At 44.7% G+C, this 13,049-nt stretch overlaps 1 protein-coding gene across 2 annotated transcripts in view; it reads right to left on the bottom strand.

Annotated features, from left to right (window-relative positions):
- ass1 (argininosuccinate synthase 1) overlaps positions 1–10,493 on the bottom strand; it is a 35,622-nt gene extending 25,129 nt beyond the window's left edge. Inside the window, exons 1-8 of one of the 2 annotated variants that reach the window (XM_083657604.1) lie at positions 10,376–10,493; positions 9,261–9,405; positions 5,779–5,847; positions 4,807–4,995; positions 4,050–4,106; positions 3,875–3,949; positions 3,037–3,107; positions 2,847–2,877 (exon numbers count right to left, since the gene is read on the bottom strand). In XM_083657604.1, coding sequence (XP_083513730.1) covers positions 2,847–2,877; positions 3,037–3,107; positions 3,875–3,949; positions 4,050–4,106; positions 4,807–4,995; positions 5,779–5,847; positions 9,261–9,362 — 594 coding nt within the window. In that variant the 5' untranslated portion in view covers positions 9,363–9,405; positions 10,376–10,493. The remainder of the gene's footprint in view (positions 1–2,846; positions 2,878–3,036; positions 3,108–3,874; positions 3,950–4,049; positions 4,107–4,806; positions 4,996–5,778; positions 5,848–9,260; positions 9,406–10,375) is intronic. The other variant, XM_083657605.1, reaches the window with a different exon arrangement.
- Between the last annotated feature and the right edge of the window lie 2,556 nt (positions 10,494–13,049).

Genomic DNA, 13,049 nt, shown 5'->3' with positions numbered 1-13,049 from the left:
TTGTCACTGAACTTTAATTTATGACATTGTATCGAACCGTGAATCCCATATCGCATATATTGTATTGTATGGTGATTCGTGAGATAATCACATTGTCCCGTCCGCAACAGGTCAGGTACACATGCTAACAGTGTTAAATGTGAGTGAATAAACACAATATAGGTTAGCTAAAGTTGCCCCGGGCGCATGACTTCACACGAGTTAAAGCCAGATGGGGGCGAGCAAATACAAAGTCGCAGTGTTGCTACAGGCTAGCTGGAGGTTATCAGGAAGGATACAATGGTAATCGCAGAGTAACCCGAACTCTTAGGACTAGACTCTTATCTGGCGGGGGAACATATGAGCGACCATTTGGACGTTTCCTAATCGGACGGTGTCGAGCAGAGTGGGGCCATTGTAGCGCAGGTGGGGGAGTCAGGGGCCTGAATAGCGGAGGTCGGCCCCCTGAGCCTGGAGGGCTGTAACTGGAGCAGAGAGAGAGGGAGATACCGGGAGGAGATAGACGCAAACAAGATGACTCTCCAGATGACCCGCGAGATGGATAAGACTCTTATCTTGCTGGATTGAGTTATTTGGATGGGAACTTTTGGGGCATTTTGGTATTGCTGCTCTATGGTTTAGTACTGGCATTCATTTTGTCTTTACCTAACATTTTTTAATCGGTCTTCATGAGCAATCTAGAAATCATCTTACCACTCTTTGGAATCGCATTTAAATTGTTTACTTATTAGTGCCTAATCAACAAACACAGCACAGCTTTTTTCCCCAACTACGAGAGAGGAAAGAAGCTTTTCTCCATATATGCAAATTGTTGAATTGGTGCCGGCCCCGTTCAAAAGTCCAAAATATCATACCAGGGCCCGGCTAATGTATTCAAATCTCTTCACCACTTTAGATCCCCGCACCATAAATATTTCATTGTATTTAATGCCGTTGATCGATTCACTATTTGGGTAAATGGGCCAAAACAAAAACCTACTGCCATCAATACATCGCTATGCTACTGAATTGGTTTTTCTCATTCTTTTCACAACATTTCTCAACAGTCCGATCGCTAAAGAGAGGGAGGGGGGTGGGAGAGACTGCGAAAGAGAGAGAGAGAGACAGAGAGAGAGAGCGAGAGAGAGACAGAGAGAGAGAGAGAGAGAGAGAGAGAGCGAGAGAGAGGCCTTGCGAGTTACAGTGGCTCTGCCTCCTGCCCCTCTACCCCAGAAGCGCGGGACCCCCTCGCCTCCCCGTGACACGCCGACCATCGGGGGGAACTCATCTGTCTGGCCCCGCTCGTCTTTGTACTTTACTGTTACTGGTGACATTTCGGTGTCACGGTGTCACGATGAAATGGCTCCCCTCCCACGTCGCAGCCCGCGGCGGCGCAAACCAGGGGGGGGGGGGGACAATGGAGGGTCCCGGGGAGTTTGGGGGCTGGAACCCCCGGAGGCCCCAGCTGGGCGCAACGCCCTAACCCTTCCCCCTCCTCTCTCCGGCGGGGCTCCCGTGAAATCGGGAATTAGGCGAAGCGTTGCTGACGACAAGTCAGTGTCTGTGTGTCCCCGGCTCTTCCCAGGGCCCCGGCGAGGACCCGGGGGTGAGGAGAGAGACCCAGACACAGACAGAGGGCCAAGACAGAGGGGACCGAGGAGATGGCCGCTTCGGAGGTCGTCGGGGGCAACCCGCGTGCACTGCTTCTGACCCCCCGTGACCCCCGGCAGAGATCTAACCCCGTCTCGTCCGTGGCGTTGTGTGGGAGAGTGGAGCTCGTGTGTGGTGGTGGGGCTGGCATGGGTCACCGGGAGGGACTGTCGGCTTACAGCTGTGTTATTTTTATGGGGGCTAAGTGGCTAATGCTAACACACACATACACATAGAGACACTGCATGAAATAGCTCACGCCCATCACGGGGGAAAAGCTCCGTTCATTTCCACACACCAGCATCATTTTCCTTGAATTAAACATAGCTAAAAGCTGTTGTGTGGGCTGTGCACACAACAAATGTTAAAAATCGCCAGTTAAAGTTGTTTTGTACTCCTGAGCAAAACAAGGAAGCCATTGAGAATTGGCGAGAAGAAAAATGTGGATCTAGATGTCAAGGAAGTAAGTTGGAGTGTTCATCTTCCGTATATACGATCTTTTGGTGCAACGCGCAACCATGCAGGCGACATAGGAGAACGCCAGCATTGGAGGGGGGGGTTTCTGTTTTCCCCCGTTTTGGGCGTGGCTTCTGAATGATGACGCGTTACGCAGTGTCTCTATAGCAGCGATACAGTAGGCTCCTCGATGCATTTCTACGGCACGAGGAGAAATATCCGATCTTTCGTCTGTCTGCTGGCGTGGAATTGAGAGTGGACTGTGTGCGAGTGAGCGCAGGACCAAACTGTACGGTATACTGTACCAAATCAAATCTATGCATCAACAGGCGTCCTGGAGGAAAAATCAACTGTCTGCGGGATTACGTTAAAATAACCGTCATTCACTCAGAACTCTTCAGAGGCTAGGCTTGTCTTTACCACGTGTAAACGTGGTATGTGTCATTCTGGAGGGGGGGGGGGGGGGGGAACTGCGAGTAATGTTTTTTTCTCTAGCTTCTAGATATTGACCTCACTGTATTTACAAAAACCGGGTTAGGGTTAACCCCAACAACAACAACAAAGTAACAAGTACTGTAGCTATTGTCCCAATTTTGATGGGAAGTCATATTCACTGCCAGCAGATGACATATGGATATAAATACAACCATGAAGCCATGTATGAACCATGTATGAAGCAGGGTTTAAGGTTCACAAGGAGGACAAACACCAGGGAAGAAGTCAGAAGTGGGTCAAGTGGTTCCTATTTGAACGGGCCTTACCTTGGGGTTCTCCAGGATTCCAGACTCGTAGCTGTTTAGAAACAGAATTTAGAGAATGACATCCTAAATTGTTACATGCTGTTGTCTATATATATATATATATATATATATATATATATATATATATATACGGTATATATATACATACATACTCTCATTGAAGAGGGTGCATCATGCCAGTGCTACACACCTTATATGCATGAGGTTGGCGTCCATGCTCCACGGTGCCTGAGGAGTGACAGGCACAGGGATGCCATGTTTCTGGAGGTTGAGAGAGAATATGTTGCGTTAAATATGTTTGTGTAAGCACGCAATACACTAACACTACACACGATACACTAACACTACACACAATACACTAACACTACACACTATACACTACACACAATACACTAACACTACACACAATACACTAACAATACACACAATACACTAACACTACACACAATACACAATCACACGATCGGATACACTATCCAAAAAGTTGGAAATACATTGAACCAAGCAAATGGTTTCCAGCGGTTAGTTCGTGATATTTTGTGTGACCATTATAAGACATCTATCTCTCCAAACTGCTTTTGTCTTTCAGATTCAATGGAAAAGAAAAAAGAAAAAGAAAATAAATGCATGGGGGATCTTTGGTATATTCAAAGGAGTCAACAATTCACAGGGTTTTAACGGACGGACGGATTTGTCTGTCTAGTTCTTCTTCTTCTTCTACTGTGGGTTTGCACACACGATCCTCAAGGAATACAAGCGACTGGTATTCACTTAAACATCATGACCACCCTCTAGTGGGAAAACCCAGGCTAGACCACCACATAATGGGACTCCTCTGGGGACCAAGCAAACACACAGCCTTGAGTGTGTGTGTGTGTGTGTGTGTGCGTGCGTGCGTGTGTGCACGTGCGTGTGTGTGCCTTTGTCTCTTTGAGTGCACGTGAGATGCGTCTGACTGACTCTTAACTGTGTGCAAAGGTGCGAGTGTGTAAGTAAGGGGAAGAAGACACAGGTAGAGAAGGTGTTACCTCTGCGTACTCCATCAGGTCCAGTCTCCCACGGAAGCGGGTGTAGAACTCAGGGATCCTCCACGGTGCGATGATCTAAAATCAGACAAACGCAGAAAGAGTCTGTTTGTTGCCTCCGCTGCAGCAACATCATATGAACGGACAGACGCTGTACGTAGTCGAACAGGAAACTCACCTTAACTTCGGGGTAAAGGGCATAGCACGTGAGCTCGAAGCGGATCTGGTCATTGCCCTGAAAAACAAAGCAAAATCCCTCAGCTACACAATGATTTTCAGGCCTGATCTGTGTCAAACAATGTTCATCTGTAATTGGTTTGACAATTTAAAATCAACAAAAACAGAAAGTGCGCAGAAGTCGTTGTGTGGTTAAGTCCCCCCGCCTCTCATGTGGCCCCTTCGGCCCGGGGTCAAATTCCAACAGAGCTTTCTCTCCTGTGTCTCGCCTGCTTTGTCTGCTCTACTATGAAATTGTCTAAATAAATAAAAAATACTAAAAAGGGGAGTGGCCTGCCCTGTCTTTGTTTTACAAAGAAATAAAGTAAAAAAAACTAAGTCATATAGAAAGCAGATCAAATGGTGAAGCCCACCAAGGAAGGCATCATGTCCATATTGTTACAAACATGTTCCAAACAAGTTGCAGTTGTTTCTCTAACTTCATTAAGCAGTATCTGTCTCCATCTAGAGGCAAAAGATGGACACTGCATATCAAACAATGAAGGACGAGAGTTGGGATCAGCATTGTATTGAGATCATCCTAGAACTGAGCATAATAGTTTTGGCTTTAAAAAATAAAATACAAAAATAAAATTTCAAAAGATGATACAGATGATAAAGTATTTTCCACACAGGTTCAGTCTCTCATTTCAGCCCTGGGATTCACAGTCATACAGCTTTCTGAATCTCCTCCTCTCCTCTCCTCTCCTTTGGTTTACCTTTCCAGTGGCACCATGGGAGACGTACTGGGCGCCCTCCTTGCGTGCGATCTCCACCTGCCGCCGGGCGATGCAGGGCCGTGCTACCGAGGTGCCGAGCAGGTAGCGGTCCTCATAGACGGCGTTGGCCTGAACCGTGGGCCAGATGAACTCCTCCACAAACTCCGCTCGCAGGTCCTCAATGAACATCTGCACAGGGAGCGGATGAAAGCACACAGCTGAAACGTGGGTGGTGTGACGTCTTTAATCAATAGTCGGGTTTCCATCCACCTGTTTTTATGCGAAATTTCAATTTGCGCATAAAAAAACGCTGGCTAATTCGCAAAAACCTCCAAATATCACAAAAAGGTTTTCACACTTAAGGGAAGCGGAAAAGTCGGGTGTATCGATAAAAGGAAAATGCAAAACGTGCGGTGGAAACAGATTAAGCGATAATCCGTTGTCTCTCCATTCAAAAAAGACTGGGATATTAACTTTAAGGCGACTCACTTCTAGAATTGAATGAAATTGTATTCACTTACTATCTGCTCCGTGGATTATAACGTTATGCTTGCCGAGTCGCACCCGGTAATCCAGAAATGGCGTTATGGTACCTTTGTCTACTTGTAGATCATCAAGAAACTTTAAATTAATAACGTTAGATGTGTTTAACAGAGCTGTATATCGGGTCTAGCAGCTGATCAGCAGCTCAGACAGCCTCAAACACGAGGTGATTGACAGCTGTATAATTCGCAAAATAGCAGTGGATGGAAACGCGCATTATTTCGCATTTTCTCTTGCCGACTTTAAATATAAAACCATTATAACATCCAGCTCTGTCATTTTACCCAGTACACCAGAACATAATGGGAACAAAACTTGTACATGGAACAGAAAAGTATTTTCTAGTTGGATAAGTCTAATTAATCTGTTGCTTGTCTTGCAACACTGCAACTTTTTGACAATCGTCCCATGTCTGATTCTGATTCTCACCTTCTTTGCACCCAGGGTTTCTGCCTTCTGCCGAGCGGCTTCAAAGTCATCCTCTTGTCCAATATTGGCCTGGGAAGAAACAAGAATTGTAAGAATATTTTCACGAACGTTAAACCATAAATAAGATCAAAACAAACTGGAACCAAGAACTGTGCAATGGCTGTGCTTTGTGGCTCTTGTGAAATACAATGCAAGCTCTACAGAGACACGCATGTATACTCTTGTCTCAGCTCTTAAAGGGATACTCCACTTTTTCGGGAGTTTAGCTCATTCCCCCCCAAAAATACATGTTGTGCATTGGGTACTCACCACGTGATGAAATATTAATCCAAAATGCACATAATCAGTCTTTTTGGAAGGAAAAGAGGTCGGCGGCCATGTTTGTAAAGTAGTGCCGGCTACCTCTTTTCCTTCAATATATAACACATCACCTGTAAACGGAGCTTTAGCGCAGGTTCAGTCAGGAAGACTATCTGTTTGCTTGCTTAGGCAATAGGCAGCATGTAGTTTTACTTCTCATCCCATATCTCACTCTCACGCATGCTCACTCATCATTTCCTTGTAGTCATCTCCTAGGGTGCCAACTGATATCAGGTGTTCACATGAGCTATTCACATCTATCAATAGCACAGAGACACACCTCCATTGTTAGCCTATCATCTTCCTGCTCTCTTTTTAAATGTGTCTCTCCCTCCACTTTAGTCCATTCATGCTGCGGTTAAGCGCAAAACAAGATGAACATGTTTATTGTGCTTTGATGCACACATTTTCAAGGTAATGTTTCCCAACACATTATGAAGGGCACAAGGGAATGGTACCATACCAACCTAGAAAAGAAATCAACTTATCCTCAATGAGCTATGCAATTCATATAAAATACTCAAAATGTTTTGTATGGTTCTGATATTTCAGTACATTCGTGTCAGTTGAGCACATGGTTTAGCATCACTGAACCTACTTTGACTCACATAGAGAGGCAAAGTGACCGCCTACTTCCTGCTTCAGCACTGTACCAGAGATTTTCATCCGCCATTTATTTTCCCATATGCATTTCGTAAAATGCGTATAAAAATAGTTTTACTGGTTCAAACCAAACGGTTCAGCTAACGCTATAATCGGGAGAGACCATAGGACATTTCACTGGGACCAAAACGTTAAAAAAAAGCGGGTTTAAAGAAAATATTTTTTCAATGTTGTTTTTTTAAGTTTTGGTCCGAGTGAAATGTTCTATGGTCTCTCCCGATTATAGTGTTAGCTGAGCTGTTTGGTTCGACGAAGTAAAACTATTTTATAAGCATTTCACGAAATGTCTATGTTAAAATAAATGGCAGATGAAAATCTCTGGTACAATGCTGAAGCAGGAAGTGACGTTTCACTTTGCCTCTCTATATGAGTCAGACTACGTTTATGAGACCACACTTCCTGTGACTCATAAACCTAGTCTGACACTGTGGGCCTGCCCACAGACAAAGCTTGATAAAAGGAGCCCCTCCCTCACTCAATTCCTGGATGCATCTGGGATCATGATTACTAGGGATGCACCGATCGATCGGCACGTGACCGGAAATGGCCGATTTTCACGTGATCGGCCTCGATCGGTGATCTGTTCCGGTCACTCTAAATAGCCGATTCTGTGAGCCGATTTTCACATGACGTGCGCGCACCCCAAAGCACCGAGACAGGCACCCAGCCACCACACCACACACGCCAGCATACCTTCCTCGTTGTGGATTTTTTTCACCGTCAGTGAAGTAGACAAAGCTCGCAGTTTGTCACACATGCAAGTCGAAAATAAGCCGTGGAGACAGAGATGCGGCCGAGTCCCGCTCGGCTGGAGTCCAGTCAGAGCGGCTCGCTTCACCTCACTGGTCCCTCTCTCTCTGCTCTCTCTCCCCGGGAAGCGGTGCTCCAGCAACCCGCCACCGCGCACAGCCGGCTTGGCGAGGTGAACGCGAGCATTGTGTCCAGTATGATAACCATTCCCCGACCTGCTTTTCCATTCCACATCAGCGCTGCTGCCTCAGCCTGTCAAGTCATGTTGTAACGTGACGTGGATACAGGAGAGACTATTTGTTTCGTATTGCAAATAGAACGACATGAGAACGACGGACATAATAATAAAAATGCATCGGACTCACAAGTGTGCAACGTTTTCTGTGCGTGACGATATTTTTTCGGATGGCAGATAAAAATACGCATACCAAACTTCGGACTGTGTGTAAACTCCGCCTGATATTCAGACTGAAGATCGTTACTGTAACTCATAAACTCATTTCCCCTCTACTCAAGAGGACTGGTCTGGAGCCAGTCTATAAACTCCTTGTCCATGGATCATTTTGATGTTCTGTTGCACCTGTTTTCTTTTGGAAAAGTAAATGCATGATAGATGTGGGATATAGGCTATTGGATTTAATTTAATTTTTGTATTCATTGTATTTGCACAAAAAAGCTCTGTCCAGTAGCCTAACCTGGAACACTTTTATTTTGAGATGTGTTTGAGTGAGAAGGTCCTACTTCATGCAAATGATAAGAATTGTTTATTTGTTTATTTGGATCCCCATTAGATGTAAGAATTGTTCTATGAATCTTAATTTTTAAACAAAGTTACAAAAACGTTTGTGTAAGCTGTCAATTGTTGTTTTTAGAAAAAAAAATCGGAATCGGCAAAAATCGGTATCGGCAAGTCAGACTATTCAAAAATCGGAAATCGGAATCGGCCAAGAAAATGGCAATCGGTGCATCCCTAATGATTACCGTATGTTATTTGATCTCAGAGAAACTCAATTGAGCAAAGATAGCCTGCCTGATGTTGCGTTTGACGTACTTCAGACTACACCAAATACACCAAATATACCTTCAAACGGTATACCGCTGCATCCCTAGTCAATACACATCTAACTTGATTATTACTTGGTGATGTTCTCTTTGACAAGTTCACACAAGAACATACTTTCCTCATTGCAACATAAACAAGTTAGCCATTGCCTGCTGCTATTCTTCTTCTACTCACGTCTGTGGAAAGCTAAAGGCAACAAGACGCGTGCCACAGTGGTGAACTATGGACTGTGCACCCCCCCCCCCAAGCCCCCGCGCCCCCAAACCACTGAAAGAGAAGTTAGACAAGAGGAAAATCTGCATGCTGTGCAGTTCTGAACTGCCTAAGGGCAGAAAGTTAATCCAGCTAGCTTTCACTGCTATTATGCGAGGAAATCCTTTGGTTGGAGTTAACTGGTGGCTCTGATGGGTCTTTTGGGACTATCTTTTGCACTTATTGGCTGTACTGTATAGAACTAGTATCCAGAGTTACACTGACATGGTTATGGGTGGGCCTGTTTGACTAGTAATGTAGACAACAGGACAACTGTACGAAGATTTAAAAAAATTTAAATGCTCAAGGATATACAATGACCAAGGATAACTGGTTTGCAACAAACACAGGAGAGCTGTTAATGACCACACACACACTGTCCCCTAAAGCTTACCAAGTATGCAATGACGTCGTAGCCCTGTTCCTTGAGCCACACCAGGATACAGGAGGTGTCCAGTCCCCCACTGTAGGCCAGAACCACTGTGCCTTTGGACATGATGAGAGGCGCTCAGTCTGTCAGTCCAGGTATGGCCGCTGTGCTGTGGAGAAGAGAGCAGGAGCCAGCAGTCAGTCATCATAATCACAGTCAGTCACTACCCTCATTTCTGCATGTTAATGAGGTGAAAACAAGAATCCTGTAATAACCCTGGTTGGGGAGTGGTACGCTAACACTAACCGTCTTTATCAAACAAATGATATTTGTCACGTTAACTGTGGGGAAATCTATGCCCACGTTGTAAGCCATAAACGGTTGTATTGTTCATTTTAAAAGTAGCGTGACTGAGTCAGATGCTGTTCGCTGTGATTCCAGACTAGAGGATGTTGCGAGAGCAGGATGATGACATCTTGATACCACGTGTCATACAGACCAGACTACTGCTTTACTCTTGCTTATTTACCTCCACCATAACACACACTGCGAGCGGGAAGACGTTTTATAGGGGAAACTATTAAGGACGAACCATTTCTTTATGATGTGAAAAAAGTGCCCTGGTATAACCCTGGTCGGGGAGTACTAGTACCGATCCTCTTTAAAATAACGACATTTGACATGGAAACTGTGTGGGGAAATAATATGCCCACGTTATAAGGCAGAATCGGCTAAAAAGCAGGGGGACTGCTGTGATGGTGGTCCTTGTTGTGACTCCAGATGAGGATGTGCGTACGCAGCGTGCGTGGCAGCTACCGGCTAGAGAGGGCTGATGACATCCTGATCTGAAATTTCATCCAGACCAGAGTCTGTTCCTTTAACGTTACCATTGCTCAGTTTACCCGCAACACAACACACACCGCGAGGGGAACACGTTTGGTTTGACACAGGAAACAAATGTTGGGGAACCGCTGAGAAGTGAACAGTTCGCACCTGTTCTCAGCAAAGATCCTGGCTAAAAATTGACATCATTGACAGCAGCATGCTCGACCAGATCAACGGCTTTTTAGCCACTGGTAATTTAATACAATGTTCATTGAAACATGAAAACACAAAAGGCAATATAGTACTTAACTTACGTAACCGTTAATTTGTTTGTAGAGAGATTGGGAAAGGTTGTAGCCTATGTTGGCGTTGTTGAAGTCGTCAAGCCAGCGAAGCAGCAGCGTGAATGGGATTCACTCCAAGGCACTGACTACACGCTGGACGCATGCGATTCCGCGGCGCGCGCACCACTCCTGCCCAGCCCACAAACCACAACACGCGTCATCATGCATATAATTATCTCGGATCTCCTGCCTCCATTCATTGTTAGATGTATTTTAGATGCGTTCTTTAGTTTTTTTTATAAGATTTATTTTGTTTTGTATGTGGCTCTGTGTAAAGTAGGCTTATGGATAGATAGATAGATAGACAGATAGATAGATAGATAGATAGATAGATAGATAGATAGATAGATAGATAGATAGATATAGTGAGAGTACTTTATTCATCCCCGAGGGGAAATTCTGGCATTACAGCAGCAGTAGCATCAATGACAGCAACAAGAGCATCAATGACATTAAACAATTAAACAATAAAAAAAAAAAGTTACACAAAATAAAAAAAGTTACTACTTCCGTAGGTAAGGTGCAGAAACAGCAGTATTAAAATATTGCAATAAGAAAAGAAACAAACCAATACGCGAAAATATACAATATACAATATATATGCATTGAGTCCCCCCCCCCAGCAGTGTCTCACATTAAACAATCAGTAATAGCAGCCTAAACAACCAAATCTGTTAATTTCATAAAGATATGTCAATTCATTTGTTGTAGCCTATGTCTGCCAAAAACATGTTTCTGTCAAATGTTCAAATCTCTTCTAAAGTCCACGTACGGGTAGCTGAATTTTTCCTAAACAAACTCCAGTCTCTGTGTGAGACACTGAGACTGTATTCTCAATCTTTTTGAAAGTGTTGTCCGACAATGCCTCCTAGGATATGCCAAGAGCCTAGGACTCTATTAAAAGGCTACACAGGTTCGTACACCAGGGTTGAGCAGAATTAAAATACTAAAACCAAGGTAGAAAAAGTGACAATGTTTATTAATAGAAATGTGCCCCAAACCCAGCCCAAAGTCCATCCACGTCCTTGTGTCCACCGGTCTGAGGTAGTCCTGTAGTCCACCGCTTTCCTTAGGGGGACCAGAACACAGGAGTCAACCACCAATGCCCAGAGCACTCAGGCCCGGAGTCAAAAGTCAAAACTGCCAGGGCCCGTAGGCCTACAACTTGAAAGTAACGTCAGGAACCCGTAGGTATTAAGCTTTCATGCAATTCACTGCACTCGGTTTAGGTTAGGGAGTATACTAGGGCACATAGCACTCAAGGGACACACAGTGGCCTGAGTGGTTGGCAGGCAGGGCCGCCCATAAGGGGGGGTAAAGGGGTAAGCTTCCAGGGGCATTGTCACTAGGGGGGCATTGGAGCCAGGCAAAAAATAAAAAAAATGTAACACTAAAATATATCTCCCATCCTGAAAATGCGGCAACAAATTTATTTTTTTGCAAGGAGTCGAACAAATACACAAAACACAGCAGCAGTAACAAGGCATGCTTGGGCAGGAGTGCTCCTGTGGAAAATAGTGCCATTCTGGCTTGGGGCGGACCATTTTGCTTGGGGCAGCAGCAGCTAGAGGGACCATTTATGGTGTAACACACAACACAGACAGGTGATAGCAAACAAAACAAGACCGGTGACAGCAAAATGCCACGAGCAAAACAAAAGTCAGGATGCCAAAATCGCAAGGTAAAAAAAAAGCGGGAGCAGGCAAGGGCTTTAGACCCAAATAATAATCTGTTAACAAAAAAAAGATTAAAGAGCTAAAAAAAAAAGCTGTTAAAGAGCTCTCTGTGGTGTTGGCCTCGGCTGGAATCAGCCCCACACTGCTGGGCCGTCAGCGTCCGCCTCGCCCGGCCTCACCTCGTCTAGTGGGACATGGAAACAAGCACCACTCCCCCACAAACATTGATGTTGTCGAGTTCCACGGAGTGAAGGCCTCCCCCGCAGGACTCCCAAAATTTTTTGGTGAACAGGTAGCAGACCTCGAACACAGTAATGATGATGCACAACAAACTGGTGACCAGCATGTAGATGGTGAACCACTTCTTCTCTGTAGACCTGAGGAGAACACATGGACAGAGGTCATAATATATCAACTATTACTTATTAATCATTTATGATTTGTTTGCTAATTTCATGATTTGTTAGAAGTTTATACATTACTTTTTAATCATCTAAATGTACATTCATGTTTTGTAGAAATGATTAGTTCATCATTAACCACTTATGACTGAACATTATTACGAAGCGTTACCCCTTGACCTTGATTTAGTGTCTTGTTCAAGAACTCATGTTTGATAGGAAACACAGATACAAAATATCTTCTGGAGGCTAAAACTTGGAAGTTAGCCTTACCTTGCAATGTAGCAGTCCACTGTATTGAGACACATGTTGCATTTCATCAGTGGCTGGAAGAAGGTGTTCTCATTGAAGTAGAAGATCAGAAAGTTGAACATGACCTCCAGCGCTATCTGCAACAGCAGGCCGAAGAAGTAGGTCCACCAAAGGCCCCCGTGCTTCTTGCCCGTGTTGCCGTAGATGGGTGCACAGTTCTCGCCGCACTTCAGCCGGTTCTTGCATTCACGCTTGTCCCGGTATTCCACATGGACTATCACGAGCAGTCGTGGGCTGATGATGAACAAGAGATGC

The sequence above is a fragment of the Poromitra crassiceps genome (genome assembly GCF_964638095.1).
Source record: "Poromitra crassiceps genome assembly, chromosome: 21".
Classification (NCBI taxonomy): domain Eukaryota; kingdom Metazoa; phylum Chordata; class Actinopteri; order Beryciformes; family Melamphaidae; genus Poromitra; species Poromitra crassiceps.
This window is presented reverse-complemented; position numbering and strand designations above follow the sequence as displayed.